This window comes from Malaclemys terrapin, chromosome 1 (genome assembly GCF_027887155.1).
Source record: "Malaclemys terrapin pileata isolate rMalTer1 chromosome 1, rMalTer1.hap1, whole genome shotgun sequence".
Lineage (NCBI taxonomy): Eukaryota > Metazoa > Chordata > Testudines > Emydidae > Malaclemys > Malaclemys terrapin.
Genome location: NC_071505.1, coordinates 147111636 through 147132400, shown reverse-complemented (window position 1 = coordinate 147132400; position 20765 = coordinate 147111636). Strand labels below are relative to the sequence as shown.

Here is a 20765-nt window from a genome sequence, read left to right as displayed (position 1 = left end):
TGGTTGCTGTATGGAATCTTGTTTTGTACAGTGGGAGAAAAGGAAGGACAAAAAAAATTATAGTAAATGTACACAAAAGACCAGATTTCATGGGGGAGACTAGATTTCACGGTCTCTGACCCTTTTTTTATGTCCATGAATTTGGTAGGGCCCTAGTTATATATAATGTAAGATTTGTGCACTTAATTTTCATTATCTACCACATGATTGTAATTATAACAAATATATTGTACCATACGGAAATGTTTAGATATTATTACTACAATAAAACATGCAAAGTGAGTGTTTATTAAGGTGAACTATATCTATTTTGAATAATGTTAATTACAACATTTTAGGACAAAAGTTTGTTTGAATTCAGAATTATAAAACCATTTATAATTACAATTAAAAACTTAAGCTTTGAAAATAAGGTCTTAGAAAATTATTGCAAATTCACAGTCGTAGCTGTTTTAAATGATATTTTATGAATTATATCATATAATGCCAGAGTATAATGCCTTTGAGGAACATTTCTTTTCTCAGAGTTGCATTTGGGAACTGCAACGGTTTGGCTGTTGTGGATTTTATGCAGAAGACAGTATTGCTGAGCATGGGAACCATTGACCTATACGGATCAAGTGATCCATACCAGCGTCAGCCCCGTTCTCCACGCAAAAACAAGCAGTTCTCTGCAGGTAGGAGATAAAACACAGTTGTTTTGAACCTGACTCATTCTTTGTTTTCTTGCTTGCGGCTTTTTATAGTGCTTTTTGCATGATTATCTGCCAGCCAATGGAATTTATAGAACCATATCAAAGAAATCTGACTGCTCCTTAGGTACCGAAACTTCCTCAAATTCAAAGTGTTATGTACGAAGCTTAATTGTTTGGGATGGTGGTCAGCAAGTAATCTCCCTAGCTGAGTCCCTAAGTAAATGTAAGCAGTAGAAAAACTGATTGTCTTAATGCTAGCCAACTCATGATGTGCACAGTCAATATGTTGATTTTTTTTCCAGTTGCCAAATGCTTCAGACAGATAAGTAAGATTTCACTTTAAAGCAACATGTATCCTCTGCCAAATCACATGCTTTTGTCTTTAAATAAATCTTTATGGTCGAAGGACTAACTAAAGAAACAGATCCAAGGGACATCTTCATTAAGTAGCTAAGCAGCTTAAGGCAGGAAGTAGACATTTTTATTCTCCTCCATTGGATATAGTAACTAGAATGCTTGATAGAAGCTTATTAAATCTGTCTGTGCAATTTTTTTTAAATTTTATGTCAAGAAGCATATGGCAGACATCATTAAGTGTTGTATAGTGGAAATAAGTTTCGACCAATACAATTACACTTTGGCTTATGTTTCTGTTAATATAAAATTTCCATTTGTGTCAGAAAATTAGTAAAATGAATACATTATATTTGTGTAAAATATTTTGTCGATATGTTTCATTTTTACACAATTAAAACAGTCTTATTGACGGACAAAGTTATGAAATTTTGAAGTTGGTAACAAAACAATTTGGATGAAAACTTTCAGTGTTTATAATCTAGTCATGAATTTTGAAAAATGTAAATTGTAGGGTACTATTAATTTATGACAACTATATGTTTATCAATATGTCCTACACAAAGGCACCCAGTCATGTTCTCATTGGAATCAGTGGGAATTTTGCCACTGACTTCGGTGGAAGAAAGATTGGACTCTAAATTATTAAAACTTAAATAAACCTCCACGTTCTACTTTTGTCCCTGAAATACTGTTTATCTCATTTTACAAATATCTAACCCATCAGGTTCAGTTCTCAGCTATGCCAAGTGTAGAGATGATATAAACTTGCCACACTGATGAGAGGAACTCCTGGTCTGGCTGGGGCCACAGCAGCCCCCCCATAACTTTGCTGCTCTCTTAACCACGCTTCAACCAGACACTGCAGCAACTGCACAGGAGGGGGACTGTGGGGAGCTTTGTGCCACCTGAGGATTCCCTTGTGTCAGGCAGAATCTTTTGCTATTCCTTTAGGGCAACATTCCAGCTGTTTTGTGCAGCTGATAATTGAGCCCATCTTGTATAAATACCTGCTGAATATAACAATCTTTTTTAGACCCCTCATAAAAATTATGCATCTGAATATAACCTCAGCTGCTTTCTCACCATCCATCCCACACCCTTTACTTTTCTGGATTATTATTTTCCTTGTTATATCTTCTGACCAGAGGGTAAACATCTGCTGAAATTTCTTCACCTTGGCTGTTCTAGATGCTGGTTATAATATCACATCCTTTCACTTTAGACTGTTTTTTTTCTCTTTTTCCTCTGCCTGCTGCTGATGCTGGTGTACTGGCATGTTCCAAAGACAACTTTTGCATGCGTGGCCTGTCTAACTTTTATCCAGATTTAACGAAACGGATCCGTACTTCCTATCAGAGTAAGTTCTATAAAGGTTAGGCAAACAGCTTTATCACAATCAGAATATGCCTGACTTAAACCCATATGTTTGTGCTCCGTAATGTGTTTCTTTAAACACATTCAGCATGCATGCAAATTTTTAAAATTTTATTTTACAAGAAATGTAAACCATGTTGAGTGCTGACAATTGTTTTCATTACACCAACATTTCAGGTCTGTTTCTGCTGCTAGTGAAGTCAATGACAAAACTCTCATTGACTTACCATGGGGTTGGGCCTTAAAATGGATTATTCAGCAATGTTAACTTCTTGATGATCACTAACATCCATTGTTTTTGTGTTCATTTTAACGTGTACCTACTTACGTAAAGCATCTCTTATTTTGAGATGGTCCTGCCCCAGTGTAGTAGTAAATAAATTAACTATTCTACTGTTTTAGAACACCAATGTGGTCTATAGAACTAAGCAGTGGCGTGGGAGCCAAGAATACGAAGTTCTGAGCCTGGCTCTGTACTTGGCTTACTGTGTGGCTCTGGACAAATGAGCCCATCTCTCTGAGCCTTGGTTTCCACGTGTGTAAAATAGGTATTATAATACTTATGTATCTCAAAAGAGGGTTGTGAGGATTAATTAGTTAATATTTGTAATATGCTTTCAAGATGTAAAGTGGAGTATAAATTCTAATTACAGTTTTATACACAGTGTGTGATGCACTGGGCTATAATTCATTTTGCAAAAATGACTTATGAGGCCCTACAGTGTGCCTCATAAGGTACATCTCCTTTTCAAGCTGGAGGTGTAATTTCCATCTTAAGGAGACATACCCACTCTAGTTCTGATTGAGTTAGCATGCTAAAAATAGAACGTAGCCGCCACCATGCGAGCGTCAGGAGGTGCTATCCACCCTGAGTACACATCTAGCGTCTTGGACAGGTACATACTCAAGGCAGCTGCTTGCATCGCCATGGCTACACTCTGTTTTTAGCTCTCTGGCTCAATCACAACTGGCCTCTATATGTTTTCCCTGGCGCTGGAAGTTACACCTTCCAGTTCAAAGTGTGAACGTACCCTTAATGAACTGGTCTCCAGGATGCCTCTTGCTCAACTCTTTTTAAACCAGTTTTCATAGAAGAATTGGATAGGCCAATTAAGCTAAGTACTCAAGGAGGGCAAGATAACTAATGGGGAACAATGGCTTGATAGCCCACTGCAAAGTATTTGTACATAATGCCATTAAAATGAGGTTCTGTGCTTACACTAGATGATCTGTTCCCTTTCTCCATGCTGATTGCTCTTCACCTGCTGTCCACACAATTCCAGTCTACAATATTTAGCCCATCCATACCAATGGATTTGGTACTGAAAGTGGGTAAAATGTTTGAAGCTTTAAAAATATGAACCATTTGTTCACTAAATGTGAGACCAGTCATAAATCTGGGAACTCGTTTAAAGGAATGTGATTTGTGAGAGGAATAACACCTATGACATAGAATGTTTTAAAACATAATTGCCCAATTCCTGCTAATTTTACTTCATCCATAACTGGAAGATGGAGAAACAAACTGCTACCACAATTTTTTCAAAGTATGTATTGTCTGCTTTCCAGCTTCAATACCTAAATCAGAAAAGACCTCCCTAAAATCTCCCTAGACTTATCCTAACTAAAGCATAGGCATCTAATCCTTGCACTTTGACTGGTCACTCGGGTATCTGGCTGAAAGCTCCCTCCATCATCTGCCTTCTCCATTTCCTCAGGAATTTTATTTTGTTCATTGTTTAACATTTGTATTGCAGTATGTGTTGTACAAACATCATAAATGACAATCCCTGGCCCAAAATTACTTACAGCCTAAAAGACAAGACATAACAGGTGGGTGAAACGAAGAAGTGGGCAAGGATTGGGAGGGAGAGATGGTGTCACAAAGAAATATAATAGAACACGACAGTTCTTAGCTGATCAGTAGTAATGATCACAGCTTACCACTTCCCTAGCTAATCTCAGGTTCTACTTTACAGTACACCTTACAGAAGAGGTGAGTTTTCAGGAGCATATGGCAGTAGCTTTACAGATTCTGACTGGAAGTTTTCCCTACTCATAAGTGGTGGCAAAAGAGAAAGCACAAAAGTGCTTGTTGGAGAAGCAGAGAATTGGGAAATTGAGGCTAGCATTATTGGCAGAGCACAGGTCAGAGTCAACCTTGTGATAAGCTAGGTAGGTTGAGGCCTGAACAATGGAGAGCTTTGTGAGGACAAGGAGAGCTAATGGAAGTACTTAAAGAGGGTATTGACATAATCAGAATGAACCAAGAAGCTGATCTTAAAAGCAGTGATTCGAGTGGATTTGAGAAAGGCAAGCTTGCAGGCATTGAGGCCAGAAAGGAGGAGATTACAGTAGTCAAGGAGCATGATGATCTGTGTTGGAGAAGAGTTTTGGCAGAGAGGAGAGAGAAGAATGGTTGGATTATTGGAAGAGATGTGCATCAAGAAGGGTCCAGATTTATATGCACCCTGGTCTGAAAATCCATGAGGAGATCCAGAAAGACATAGATTTTAGTTTGGATGGAGACAAGTCCAGAGTGGAGAGGCAAATTTGTGAGTCAGCAGCATAAAGATGGTATTCAAAATCATGTTTGCAGATTAAATTGCACCCAGAGACAGGGTATAGAGAGAGAAGTGGAAGGGGCCAAGGTAGCAGCCTTCAGTGACCCGCACCAAGAAGATGACCCACCAAGAAGGACACTGAAGGAGATATCCAAGAGGTCAGAGAAAAACCAGGAGAGGACAGAGTCACAGAAACCTAGCGATAACAGGATTTCAAAAGGTCGGCATTGTCAAAGGCAGCTGATAAGTCAAGGAGGATGAGGGTGGAGTAGCTGCCTTCATACTTGGCCAAGGAGAGGTCATTAGAGAGCTTGATGAGTGCCATTTCAGTGGACTGTAGGGGGTGGAAGCCAGACTGAAAGGCACCTAGAATGGACTTGTAGAAGAGGAATTTCAGACAGCCATTGAAGATAGCACATTCAGTGGGTTTGGAGATGAAGGGACATGGGGTGATATATTTGAAGGGGAAGTGGAATCAAGTCTGGGCTCTTTTTATAGAGAGACCAAAACATATCTATATTGTATGTGGAAGGAAACTGAGGAGAGTAAGAGGTTGAGGAGAAGAGTGAGGACTGGTTTGAGGGTGATTTTGACTCTCTGCTTCCAACCCATTGTGTTTTCATTGCAACTGCTGACAGCCACGTTCCTTTGTAATGAGTGTCACTGTTTCAGAGTAACTACATCTGTTTCCCTTCCATGGTTTACTCCAGGAGTGCCCAGTCAGGTCTCAGGTCTCCAGCAATCCCGTCTCTGAGCAAGGACCTTGTCCCACTCCCTTCTGACTGGGAGTTTTAAGGCTGCACAGCCCCCTGCCATACACAGTGATATCCCCAGTAAGCCAGTCTGCCTAATGGCATTTGCTTTCTCTCCGAAGGCTATGAACAGTGCACTGCCAGCAGTTACAGAGAAAACATAATAAAAACAATAAACAGATTTAAACATACACTAAACATACCAGGAGTCACCAACCTGTTTGATGGGGCCCTAGTAGGCCATAGTCTTTTGCAAGGGTTTAGTCCCCCTTGGACAGAAGGTCCTGTTCATTTGCTGTATCAGACAGAAGGTCCCAAGTGAGTTTAAATGCAGTCAAAAGCCCATTCTTTGTCTGTTGGTCTCTGGAAAATCCAGTTTAAAGTAGTATATTCAAGCCTCCCCAGGGGTGGTACCTATCTAGAGATGTTTACAACCCAGGTGACTCACCTTACTCCCTCCCCCCCCCACACACACACTGATTTTGGTTTCTGCAGGAGTTGTGGTAATCCTCTGCCCTGGAGTTGCATACAATCCCTGGTCCATAGCGATACATGGACTTAATACAATATGGCCCCAAAGATTCTGCAGTATCTGTCACAATGAGGATGTGTACTAAACCTAATACGACAGCCAGGTTTTCCACTGACAATGCATAGTATTTCCTAACTGAGTTCAAATTGTGCCTATCACTAGCTGCCTCTAGATACAGGGACATAAATATAAAACACATGCATTAACCCAAAGTAAAGTGACACAGTCTCAGCAATAGAATATCAGAGAACTTACCAAACGGCAAGAGAAATCCAGTCTCTTTTAGTCCATCTTATAAGACAAAAGCCTGAGAAAATAGACAGTCTTTGCAAAGTGTCCAGAAGCTCAACAGACTAGAGTGCCTTTGATCCACTGGAAAAAGCAAGTTTCAGAATCAGGGACGTTTCACTGAGAACTCTAAGTACTCAGCCTCCAGACATATCAATTTAGAGACCATCAGCAAGTGTCTCAACAAAAAGAAAAAAGGATTGGAGACCTAAATTTTATGGGTCATTACAGAATGATAATCAACCCCTTGAGTTGCACGTGGAAATAATACCCCCTCCTCACCATATAATTATGTTGTGAAAATAAATCAATGTTCGTGAAACACCCAGATATTAGAGTGATAAGAACCATATAAAAGCCCATGAGGAAATTAATAATGTTGTCTTCTGAGCGCAATTTGAATAGTGTGCAGTAAATCAGACCTGGGGCTGCATGTTGAACAACCAGGAGAAAACAAAATATTGAATGGATTATCATTAAGTGAACACCAGCCTTTCTGTGCACTAAAAGAGGCAGGGTCCTGTGGGAAAAATAGTGTATGATCATGTAATTAGAGCCTGTATAGAATTATAGAACTGGAACTAGAACTGGAATCTCCATCTCTGGAGATATTTAAGAATAGATTAGATAAATGTCTATCAGAGATGGTCTAGACAGTATTTGGTCCTGTCATGAGGGCAGGGGACTGGACTCGATGACCTCTCGAGGTCCCTTCCAGTCCTAGCGTCTATGAATCTATGAAGGGACCTCAAGAGGTCATCGAGTCCAGTCCTCTGCACTCCAGGCAGGACTAAGTATTATCTAGACCATCCCCGACAGGTGTTTGTCCAACCTGCTCTTAAAAATCTCCAATAATGGAGATTCCACCACCTCCCTGGGCAATTTATTCCAGTGCTTAACCATTCTGACAGTTAGGAAGTTTTTCCTAATATCCAACCTAAACCTCCCTTGCTGCAATTTAAGCCCATTGTTTCTTGTTCTATACTCAGAAATTAAGAAACACAATTTTTCTCCTTTCTCCTTGTTAACAACCTTTTATGTACTTGAAAACTGTTATCAGATCCCCTCTCAGTCTTCTCTTCTCCAGACTAAACAAACCCAATTTTTTCAATCTTCCCTCATAGGTCATGTTTTCTAGACCTTTAATCATTTTTGTTGCTCTTCTCTGGGCTTTCTCCAATTTGTCCGCATCTTTCCTGAAATGTGGCAAGTGTGTCATCCCTTTCCTTTCCTTTTGAAAAGGGATACCTTTCCTTAAGATTCAGGTGCAGTTTACAACTTATGACTTAATCATCAGTGGCTATTAACTTTAGATAACCTTGCTCTGGTATATTTTTTTAGTGTGTAATATGTCAGTTAACTTCTCAGTAATTTATCCATTCACACCTTTTTTACCTAATATCAATTTTATAGTGGAAGGATATGCACCATCTTAACACTGAATTACTTTGTACATCAGGCATACACTGGTAAATAAGTCATGAGTATAAAACTTAGGTAAAAATGTTAAAAGTCCTTTCATTTTCCCACTGAAACAAGTAAATACTACTATTATTCCTGGATATCAAAATGCATATAGTATTCCATAAATCAGGAGAATATTTACATTTGCACAGATAAGAACTCAAGGAGTTACCTAACTCTGCACTTTATGCTTATTCATTACAATATATTTACAAGATTACCTCTTATTTCATAAATACAGTACAATATAGAATATTTCTACATTAAATACAAAGGCATCATCTTGTAATTATTTTCAATTGTTATACTTTACATTAATTTTAGTGCCATAACAGTCAGTATGTCTTTATTGACATAGAATAAAATTTTCAAAAGCACCTAAATGCTTTTCTTTTCTCCTAAATTATTTAGGAGCCAATGTCCCATTTAAAATCATTGGATTTTGCTTCTTAAATAACTTAGGCATTTTTAAAAATTCTACTCAGACTTTTTCCTGTAATAAGTTCTTTTCTCCCTTAGGTATATATTTTAATTATTTTTGTCTTCCCCTGTGTATTCTACATTTTCTTTTCAACCACCAGTAAAATCTTCCTTTGGTGCAATTCAGAGCATGAGCAAGTTAATGACAAAGCTAAAATATCTGTTACTGTAGATTATCTGTATATGCTAGCAAATGTTAACCGTTCCTCTATTTTATAATTAATATATTGCTGTTTGTGTAAGAACAATATCCAGTGTAATTAATATACTGTTGCAAGATGCTATACATGTGTGCCTAATATGAATAATTGTACACTGAAACATTATAAAGTTTTAAATATATTCAAATATATTAAATTTTAAAGTATATTAACACCATATTATAATGTCTACACATCAGCGAGAAAAGGTTAGAGTTTTTATTTTTTAAGAAGAAACGCATTTTTAAAAGGAGCTTTGCTCTTCCAGGTCTTTCAACAAAGTGGCAATAATATGGAATGATTTGACTAGACAACATTGTTTCACACACCTTAGGAAGCCCACAGGAGGGAATCCTGCTCTGGGACTCAGGAGCTACGCAGCTGAGGAAGGTGGAAAGCACCTTTCCCAGCTGCATAACTCCTAAGGTCCATCAGAGTGGGCCTCTCTCCAGCAAAACTTACAAAGTGCACATCAGCTAATCCTAGCCCCTTCAAACTTTCAAGAAACTCTTTGGGGAAGGAAGCCTCTTTTTGTTATATGTTTGTACAATGCCTAGCACAGTGGGGCAGGGACCTCTAAGTGCTACCGCAATACAGATGATAAATAATAATTAGCTGTTAGCCATGTATGTAAACACAGCACAAACTTTCACTCATCCTTAGCTATATGCAGTACAGACAAAAAATATTGTACACAATGTACTGTGCATACATACTGTGTTAGTTTCACAAGGTCATAACTTGGTAAAATCAAAATTACTTAAAACATTAAAAAGCACATCTTCTCAAAGATGGAGGGAAGGAAGGGTTTTTTTCATTCTACTTGAACTCAACATTTGCTGAATAATTTCTTCTCAATCAAGTTTTCCAAAAAATTCAGCTTTGGGCAGAGATTAAGCCTAGGAAATTTCTATGTGAAAATTAAAAAATTCAGAAAAAATTCTCAGCAACTGAAATCAGGACCTTAGTTTGGAACAGAAATGCAACCTTGATTGTAGTGGTCACTGCTATTCCTTCTATAATGTAATTTTAGTGTCTATCCTCCTGAGATTTCCTGAAGAAAGGTGGTTCAGAGAGGGGTGGCAAGGAAGACTAAGTGCAAAGACAAATTCTCATAGGAAGAGACTTTAAATTTTTAACTGTTAACTTTAAAAAGGAGGCAAAAAGAGAGGGGACATGATAATATATATGTAAAGGATAATGAATGGTATAGAGAAAGCAGAACAGAAGAACAAGGGGATACTCAATAAAACTGAAAGGTAGCAAATTCAAAACCGATAAAAGGAAATACTTTTTCAATCAGTATATAATTAGACTGTGGAACTCATTGCCACATGATGTAATGAAGTCAAGAATTTACTAGGATTCAAAGAGCATTTGTATCATTGTATCCGAGTTATAATAGTTAATGCAAAAAGGAATTTGGAAGCAAAAAAATCTCATGCTTCAGTACTTAAACCAGTCGCTAACCAGTGAAGATTAGAATAAGACCTTCATGCAGAGCAAATTAACCCACAGCTGTCTACTATAGGATTTTTTGCATCTTCTTCTGAAGCATCTGGTGCTGGTAATTGTTAGAGACAAGATTCTGGACTGAATGGCCCATGGGTCTGATCCATTATGGCAATTCTTATGTTTCTGTATTATAGAGCACTATACTTATTGTAGTAGGTTAGCACAATAGGGATAAAGATAAGGGAATTGTTACAATCTAATTATATTTGCTTTTTAGGTTTTTCAGAATGGTAACATATATTAATGTGTTTTGGTGTGTTTCCTTTATTTTTAGTGACTGTATTGTTTACACTGACATTGACTTTCATATAAAATGTGTTATACTCAGTAACAAGATCTCATGTTGATATGTCATCAACTGTACAAGATTTAGAAAACTTACCATAAACACAAGTGAATCACAATTGAATGATATTGTTATTGTCAAAAGGCTTCTATGGGAATTCTTACTTTTACTTATCTAAAGCCTGTTGGAGTAGATGTAAACCATTCTCTGAATTATGTCTCTTAAAGGCCTTTAATAAATCTGATGTTACTAAGCAACTGCAAGTGTTGTATGTTAGTGTCACAGTAACAGGGCTAACTGCATCTCTGTCCCCTTCCTGGTTTCTCTGAGCACACATCCTCATGTGTTTGGCCTCATGCTTTTATATCTCTTCTGGCAGAATTTTGCAAATCTCCCACTCTTAGGCCTGGTCTATACTGGGGGGCGGGGGGAAATCGATCTAAGTTACGCAACTTCAGCTACGTGAATAACGTAGCTGAAGTTGACATACTTAGATCTACTTACCACGGTGTCTTCACTACAGTGGGTTGACTGCTGCCACTCCCCCGTCGACTCTGCCTGCGCCTCTCGCGGAGCTGGAGTACGGGAGTTGAGGGAAGAGCGCTCGGGGATCGATTTATCGTGTTTAGACTAGACGCAATAAATTGATCCCCACTGGATCGATCTCTGCCTGCTGATCCGGTCGGTAGTGAAGACATACCCTTATATAGGGCCCTGGACTGCAGTACCCTGTATATCCACCAACTTTACCGTGCAGGTCTGTCTGCATTCAAGCACCTGCAGTTCTTCCTTTTGAGAACTATGATCCGTGGTACATAATGACCAAACAGCCTCCTTAAAAACCAAAGCATTGCTTATTTTGTTGTAAGAACAAAGCTTTTTGAGAAAAAGGATTTTGAAGCAACAAGCAGTCTAAGCAATTGTCTATATTAGCTAGAATCCTGCCATCCCGTGATGGAGACATGAGCAGGCCTAGCTTCTCCTGATACCCCCTGTGTTTGTGGGCTTTGAACCTTCAGGTCAAAATCAGTCCTCAGCAGGAGACAGAGGCAAACTCATCAGAGCTAATAGTTCTAGCATTGTCCCTTAACCACTGTTAAGTGTTTACTAAGGTGGCTATCTTAAGCCATTCTTTTCCTTCCTGCCTGTATTCCCATACAGCCCTCTAATAAATTAACCCAATAGATTCATACAGCAAACATCCCAATAATCAGGCTAATGTACAATATTCATAAATTATCTAAAAGCAGCTCCACATCTGTCACAGTTAGATCCTGTTCAAGTATATCGACTAGGGCCATAGCTTATTAAGTTGCAAAAATATCTTTGATTTGAAGTTAACTGGAGCTGCAGGTGTTCAGCACTTCTGAAAATTTGACCAATTTTATTTAGGAATGTAATTATGGATGTAGGACCGCAGCGTCAGTCACTCAGGTTTGAAAATGTTGGCCATAATTCTTATGAAAATCACCTAGTCAGGCTTGAACACATATTCATAACCGGTATCTGATTCTGAGTGGGTGCAAACAATACAGGTTATAGGTTTCATATAAAATCAGATGCCTACGTTTGATCATACTTCCATAATTAATTGCACCCAGAGTTGATTAAAAGTGAAAAATTAGAGGCAGTGCTCAGGTTCTTTGATCCTAAACACTAAGATCTTGATAGTGACATTCCCCTGTGCAAGAGTTGAACACAATTGTAGTCCTAGCATTACTAGGTTGATTTAGATTGGACTTTTTTAAAATTCTCCCTTCATTGTTCTAGTACGGCAATAACTCCACCAGTGATAGCAGCTCTGGAAAACAAGACCCTGTATTTTTGACTCAGTGTCTATCCCTGTTCAGAACAGATCTAGATTATGTAGTAGTAAAAATACCAGCAGCCAGCCCACGCTAGCATTCCCACTGTTAGCACCAGAGGGGTCACACATCAGTGATACAGATATGGTGGGAAATTTTACAGCAAATCTTGAGTGTAGACAGCTTTCTATAGACTAGGGCCTCAGATGGGGAGAGTCCATAGCTCTGTGCAAATGGGAGTGAATGCTCTGTTGCAAAAGGTATTGTGCCTGTTTGAAGCACAATGCCCCAGAGGTCCCAATGGGAAGTCGTAACACTGCATTGTCCACACTGCAGTGTGTGGCTTACAGTCACAACTAAATCCCTAAACAGTGTCCATGTGTGTTTAAAACAAATGTATAAACTATCTTGCATCATAAACATTTACTGTTACTTTCAGATAGCATTACCATCATCTTTACATCTAATTCTCAAAAGTAACCATCATGTGTGAATAAATCTAAAGAACCTGGTATTTAAATGATTGGGCTATTTTTTGTTTTGTCACTCCTACTCAATTTCCTCTTCTTTCTGTGTCACTATTTCTTTCCAACCTGAGTGGTTTTTTTTCTTTCCTCAGAAGTTGAAAATATGCAGAATTATTTTCATATCAATTTTACAAGGCTGAGTAGAATTGAGCCATACCACAACCATTTAACTTTCAAGCTTTCTTTACATGATCTCATTTTTGATGTGAAGTCAGCCAAGAAAGTTGAAGTGTACTCTGTTAGATTTTAACTTAACTTTTTAACTCAATTTTTTTCAGGCCTGACTGAACTCACTGACAGTCCAGTTTCCCTGGAGCTAGAGCGTTGCAAGTCTCCCACTTCAGGTAAAGGTGATTGGCATCTCTTCCTGCTATCTATATGAGCCATTCATGTCATGCATCTCTGTGTTTCATTAATCCCTAGGAAGTGAAGTACATAGTCATTTACATTTATAAACAGCAGATTTTGTTTAAGAGGGGAGAGCTTGCTACATATCAAGGCATGATGCTAAGACAGTACATTTAAATTAAAAGGTAAATTGAGAATGGTGTATGGGTAGGGGAAAGACGGATGAAATCATTTGAACTGACAGTTTCTTGAAGCACAATATTCCTGTATTTCACATTGACTCTCTCAATTTTTTTGTTAGAGAATAATTCTTCAGATCATTAGAGAAGGCTTTCTAACTGGTCTTTTTAAGTGATGTTTTCAAAATAGGGTGACTCTGTGTTTTTTTTTTATTATATAATCATTTGAAATGTTGACAGAACAAGGAGCAATGGTCTCAAGTTGCAGTGGGGGAGGTTTAGGTTGGATATTAGGAAAAACTTTTTCACTAGGAGGATGGTGAAGCACTGGAATGGGAAGAACAGGAGTACTTGTGGCACCTTAGAGACTAACAAATTTATTAGAGCATAAGCTTTCGTGGACTACAGCCCACTTCTTCGGATGCATATATCATCCGAAGAAGTGGGCTGTAGTCCACGAAAGCTTATGCTCTAATAAATTTGTTCGTCTCTAAGGTGCCACAAGTACTCCTGTTCTTCTTTTTGCAGATACAGACTAACACGGCTGTTACTCTGAAACTTGGCACTGGAATGGGTTACCTAGGGAGGTGGTGGAATCTTCTTCCTTAGAGGTTTTTAAGGTCAGGCTTGACAAAGCCCTGGCCGGGATGATTTAGTGGGGATTGGTCTTGCTTTGAGCAGGGGGTTGGACTAGATGACCTCTTGAGGTCCCTTCCAACCCTTTCTATGAATCTATGATGTGTAGATGGTAAATGTTAACTCTTGGAAGTAGCTAATGTCTAAAGAGCTTCTAAAATTTTGTTATGGAAACATAATATCAAAGAAAGCTCAATCACACCAGCCTCCATCTCTGCAAACCACGGGTTGTCTACCAATTTGCTCCTGAGGGTAAAATCCTGGCCTCATAGAAATTAGTGGCAAAACTGGCCCGGGAGTGGAAGTGTCACAGTTCAGCTCAATTTCCCCTCAGTGGTTCAGCAAGGGCACTCACTTTCAGCTTCCTGCTCCCCAGCCATTGCCTTTCCGGGTGGAGTCCCGCATCTCTCTCACTTTTGACTGGGGTATTTCCAGGCTGCTCCATTTCCTGCTTTCCATGTGTCTTTCCCAGCATATACATGTTGCCCAATAACACCTGCTTGCTTGCTTTCAGAGACAATTAGCAGGTGCAACTGGTACAGTTATAAATACCACACAGTTCTTTCTATACAAGCCTATTTTAGTCTTAAGGTAAAAGCATTACAAAGAAAATGGTAAAAACAAGAAAAGGACCTACTCGCATGCTAATAAGTTTATCAGAGTTAACCCCAATCCTAACATGGATTCTAGCAGGCTCAGTCCTTCCGACCCTACCCTAAGGATTGGGGACCTCCCTGGACCAGGGCTGCTGGCCTTGAACCAGTTTAAAACCAGGCTATTTATCCAAAACCTCGTTCTATGTCTGAGAGTCCCTAGAGAATCCAGTTTGAACTGGTATATACATACCTTTCCAAGGGGGTGGCTTCTCTGGAGATGTTACAACCTGTGTGAATTTGCCTAACCACGCCCTGCTTTTCTCCTGTTTATCCTTCCCATGGAAATATGAAAAATTCCGCAGTATCATATACACAATTGCATTTTTAATTCAGTGAACTCCAAAGACATTGAAACTAATTCCATAAGGTTTAACTTAATTCATTAAAATTCATTCAGGATATTGCTGTAAATTGTCAGTCTGTCAAGCAAGTTCAGCTCTTTCCCTAGGAACTTCCTTTGTAATTGTGAAGTCAGTGTTGATCTGTCCCAGCATGGGCTCACTGTCTTAAAGGAGCATTGCCTAGCACTGTCTTCTAGTAGCTGGTCCTTTATATTTGGTGGAGAGAAGCAGCTACAACCCTAAGGTGGCCATTTTGCCTCTGGTGCTGCAAACAGCAACTCCTTTCCATCCATTTGGTAAGTATTTTTAGCTACTATCCTATTTTCCCTTTCTCTTATTCATGAGGAGGTAAACATCCACAAACATATTCTTCAAATCTTCAGCCTTTGGCTCCCATATTTTATTAAACTTTAAAGGGACATGGTCACTCCAAATCTGGCCCGGCAATTAGTATGTTACAAAACCTAAGACCAATATAAATGTTTCAATGACATTTTAAAAACTGCAACAAAATTAGTTATTTTTAAAAAAGAAACAGTCTCTGTAGTATTTTTAACCTAAACTTTGCAGATCTGAAAACATGAAAGTGAAACTGGATAGAACAGTATTGCCAGCCCCAAGAATTCAAAATCATGAGTTAGGCCCCAAAAATTAGTGAAATTGGCTTAAAAATAACAAATTTGGGATTCTTTTTATTTATCTTCTGGTTTTTGAGCCAGTGGGGTCTGCATTTTCAAACTTTTTCTCTGAGGGCTAGAAATTTACTTTCTCTTTTCAATATAAGCTGAGATTCTCACGTAGGCCCCAACTTTGCAAATCCTTATGCATGTGCTTAACTCTTGTAGGGGTGAGGTGCCATTGGGCCTACTCATGGTAGTAAAGTTAAGTGCATATTTTTCTGATACTGTCCGAAACTATCTGCTTTAGATCAGTTGATTTCCAGTTATTTTGCACTGGAGCTTACATTTGTTCTGCTGTTTGTCTTTTTGGGAAGCAGTCGTCAGGGTAAACCATGACTGTTTTATGTGTGTTACCTATCTTAGTTCTTCTAAGCACACCAATATTTATTGTATTTATGTCTTTGAAATGTAAAACTTAGGGCTTGTCTTCACTACCCGCCTGGATCGGCGGGTAGAAATCGATCTCTCGGGGATCGAATTATCGCGTCTCATCGGGACGCAACAATCGATCCCAGAATCGACGCGTGTACTCACCAGCCCAGGTAGGAATAAGCGCCATCAACAGGGGAGCTGTGGCGGTCGATTTGCGCCGTCCTCACAGCGGGGTAAGTCGGATCGGATACGTCAAATTCAGCTATGCTATTCATGTAGCTGAATTTGCGTATCTTAAATCGATCTCCCCCCCCAGTGTAGACCTAGCCTAAGGGTATGTCTACACTACGGGATTAATCCAAATTTAGATAATTCGGATTTGAGAAACAGGTTGTATAAAGTCGAAATGAGTGCGGCCACACTACCACAGTAATTCGGTGGTGTGCGTCCAAGTACCGGGGCTAGCGTCGATTTCTGCACCGTTGCACTGTGGGTAGCAATTCCATAGCTATCCCATAGTTCCCGCAGTCTCCCGCGCCCATTGGGATTGTGGGTTAAGATCCCAGTGCCTGATGGGACAAAAAACATCGTCGCAGGTGGTTCTGGGTACAGCCTCACTTCCTCCCTCCCTCCCTCCCTGCATGAAAGCAACGGACGGCAGACAACCATTTTCGCGCCTTTTTTCCTGGGTGGGTGAACACTGCAGACTCCATACCACGGCAAGCATGGAGCCCGCTGAGGTCAAGACAGCACTCATGAATATTGCAAACACCTCGCGCGTTCTCGTGGAGTTTATGCTCAGCCAGGACCAGAAAAACGAGGCGAGGCGGCAGCGGCGGCGGCAGCGCAGCGACAAGCATGATGAGGACATGGACACGGACACGGACACAGAATTCAGTGAAACCACAGGCCCCGGTGCTTTGGAGATCAAGTTGTTAATGGGGCAGATTCTATCCATGGAACGCCGATTCTGGGCAAGGGAAACAAGCACAGACTGGTGGGACCGCATAGTGTTGCAGGTCTGGGACGATTCCCAGTGGCTGCGGAACTTTCGCATGCGTAAGGGCACTTTCATGGAACTTTGTGACTTGCTGTCTCCTGCCCTGAAACGCCAGAATACCAAGATGAGAGCAGCCCTCACAGTTGAGAAGCGCGTGGCGATAGCCCTGTGGAAGCTTGCAACGCCAGACAGCTACCGGTCAGTCGGGAATCAATTTGGAGTGGGCAAATCTACGGTGGGGGCTGCTGTGATGCAAGTAGCCAAAGCAATCACTCAGGTGCTGCTACGAAAGTTAGTGACTCTGGGAAATGTGCAGGCTATAGTGGATGGTTTTGCTGCAATGGGATTCCCTAACTGTGGTGGGGCAATAGACGGAACCCATATCCCTATCTTGGCACCGGAGCACCAAGCCACCGAGTACATAAACCGCAAGGGGTACTTTTCAATGGTGCTGCAAGCACTTGTGGATCACAAGGGACGTTTCACCAACATCAACGCGGGCTGGGCGGGAAGGGTTCATGACGCTCGCGTCTTCAGGAACACTACTCTGTTTAAAGGGCTGCAGCAAGGGACTTACTTTCCGGACCAGAAAATAACCGTTGGGGATGTTGAAATGCCCATAGTTATTCTTGGGGACCCAGCCTACCCCTTAATGCCATGGCTTATGAAGCCATACACAGGCAGCCTGGACAGGAGTCAGGAGCTGTTTAACTACAGGCTAAGCAAGTGCAGAATGGTGGTAGAATGTGCATTTGGCCGTTTAAAAGGTCGCTGGCGTTCATTATTGACTCGCTCTGACCTCAGCCAAAGAAATCTCCCCATTGTTATTTCTGCTTGCTGTGTGCTCCACAATCTCTGTGAAAGTAAGGGGGAGACCTTTATGGCGGGGTGGGAGGCTGAGGCAAATCGCCTGGCTGCTGATTACGCGCAGCCAGACACCAGGGCGATTAGAAGATCACACCATGAAGCGCTGTGCATCAGAGAAGCTTTGAAAACTAGTTTCATGGCTGGCCAGGCTACCGTGTGAAATATCTGTTTGTTTCTCCTTCATGAAAACCCTCCCCCTTTACTGACTGATTTTCTGTAAGGAACCCACCCTGCCCCTTCCCCCATCTTTCTTTCAAACCAAATAAAGTCACTATCATTTAAAAATCATTTATTCTTTATTAATAGATTAGAAAAAGAGGGAGGGAACCCGGGTGGTATTTGGGAGGAGGATTGCTGGGAAGGAAAAAGCCACAAAGAAAAGGTTAAAAAAATGACAGCCTTTTGCTTGGGCTGTCTACTGGGGTGGAATGGGAAGGTGTACGGAGCCTCCCCCCCCGCGTTCTTATACGTCTGGGTGAGGAGGATACGGAACATGGGGAGGGGGGAGGGTGGAACAGGGGCTGAAGCGGCAGTCTGTTTTCCAGCAGCCGTTCCTGAACCTCCACCAGACGCCGGAGCAGCCCCAGCGTTGCATCCTTCATCCTCTGGTCTTCCTGCCGCCATCTCTCATCTCGATCGTCTCTCCTCTCCTCACGTTGGTCCCTCCTCTCCTCACGTTGGTCCCTCCTCTCCTCACGTTCACTGACTTCTTTCCTATACTTTGAAACTGTTTCCTTCCACTCATTCAGATGAGCTCTGTCACTCCTGCTGGATTGCATAATTTCAGAAAACATGTCCTCCCGCGTCTTCTTCTTACGACGCCTTATCTGTGATAACCTTCGGGATGGAGGAGGGAGGCTTGAGGAATTTGCAGCTGCTGTAGGGAGGGGAAAAAAGAGAGAATTGTTTTAAAAGCTACATTTTGCAGAACAATGCTTATACTCTTTCACGGTGACCAACACTGTTCACATTACATAGCACATGTGATTTCTGTGCAAGGTCGCATTTTGCCTCTTAATGCTGAGTGCTTGTGGCTTTGCTGCTAGAGATCACAGGTCTGGGCAACAGAATTCGGCTTGCATGCGGCCATGGTAAGCCATTGTTTTACAGCTTCTGCACCCTCCTTTCCCACATACCAAGCATAGCCTGTAGAGTGCTGCAGAAGCCTGGCCAATCTCAGCCAGTTGGGGGGGGCAGTGTGGGGGGGCTTGTCTGGGCCCCTTCAGGCAAGTAGAGTGCTGCGGTTTTTCTGTTAACATTCAGCAGCACCAGAAAACAAACTAACCCCCCCCCCGCCATGAATTCTCTGGGATGATCACGGTACCCCTCCCCCCACCGCGTGGCTGGTATCAGGGAAGATCCCTGCAGGCACCAAACTACCCCCCCCCCCGCCGCCGACCCCCCCCCTCGCCATGAATTCTCTGGGATGATCACGGTACCCTCCCCCCACCGCGTGGCTGGTAACAGGGAAGATCCCTGCTAGCCAAACGCGGAAAACTTCATGGCCAATTTCCCATCTGCGCTTGGCTAACTGCAGGGAAGGATTTATTTTCCGCCACAGGCAAACAGCCCAGTAGGAACGGCCACCTCTGTCCCCTTAATTAAGTTCCCGTATTTCAACCAGGTTACCAGGAGTGATATCACTCTCCTGAGGATTACACAACAAGATAAAGAACGGATGTTGCTTGAATGCCAGCAAACACCGGGACCATACGCTGCCAGGCTTTGTCAGGCAATGATACCAGATTACTTGCTGCAAGCATGGCGTGGTCAAGTGTCCTACCATGGCGGAGGGAATAAGGATGCACTGCCCAGAAACCTTCTGGCAAGGCTTTCGGAGTACCTCCAGGAGAGCTTCATGGAGATGTCCCTGGAGGATTTCCGCTCCATCCCCATACACGTTAACAGACTTTTCCAGTAGCTACAGACTTTTCCAGTAGCTGAACTGACCGCGAATGCAAAGTCAGGCAAAGTAATCATTAAAAACCGTTTGCTTTTAAAACAAGTTTTATATTTTAAAAGGTAAACTCACCTGAGGTCCCTTCCATGGGGTCAGAGTCTTGGGTACTGGCTTGGGAGGCTTGGGAGGGTACTTCAGTCAGGGTGATAAAAAGATCCTGGCTGTTGGGGAGAATGGAGTGCTGTGTGCTCTCTGCAAGCTCATCCTCCTCCTCCTCCTCCTCCTCTACCCCATCGGCAGAATCCTCAGGCGTCGAGACTATCCCCGACCCAGAATCCACGAACAAAGGTGGGGTAGTGGTGGCAGCCCCCCCTAGAATTGCATGCAGCTCGGCGTAGTAGCGGCATGTCCGCGGCTCTGACCCGGAGCGACCGTTTGCCTCCTTTGTTTTTTGATAGGCTTGTCTGAGCTCCTTGACCTTCACGCGGCACTGCTCAGAGTCCCTATTGTGGCCTCTCTCCATCATGCCCTTGGAAATTTTTTCAAAAGTTTTTGCATTTCGTCTTTTAGAACGAAGTTCTGCAAGCACTGAATCCTCTCCCCATACAGCGATCAGATCCAGTACCTCCCTCACGGTCCATGCTGGTGCTCTTTTTCGATTATCAGCCTGCATGGTTACCTGTGCTGATGAGGTATCTGTGGTCACCTGTGCTCTCCACGCTGGGCAAACAGGAAATGAAGTTCAAATGTTCGCGGGGCTTTTCCTGTCTACCTGGCCAGTGCATCCGAGTTCGGATTGCTGTCCAGAGTGGTCACAATGATGCACTGTGGGATAGCTCCCGGAGGCCAATACCATCGAATTGCGGCCACACTAACCCTAATTCGAATTGCTAAAATCGATTTTGGCGCTACTCCGCTCGTTGGGGTGGAGTACAGAAATCGATTTA

General features: G+C 41.7%; 1 protein-coding gene across 7 annotated transcripts in view; it reads left to right on the top strand.

Moving 5' to 3' along the window:
* The window catches only part of STXBP5L (syntaxin binding protein 5L), a 410492-nt gene that overhangs the window by 324153 nt on the left and 65574 nt on the right, over positions 1-20765 (top strand). For 3 of the 7 annotated variants that reach the window (XM_054042924.1, XM_054042891.1, XM_054042883.1), the window contains exons 18-20: positions 526-677; positions 2338-2409; positions 13118-13183. In XM_054042924.1, coding sequence (XP_053898899.1) covers positions 526-677; positions 2338-2409; positions 13118-13183 — 290 coding nt within the window. Of the gene's footprint in view, positions 1-525; positions 678-2337; positions 2410-13117; positions 13190-20765 lie in introns of all 7 variants that reach the window. The other 4 variants (XM_054042932.1, XM_054042916.1, XM_054042898.1 and 1 more) reach the window with 2 other exon arrangements.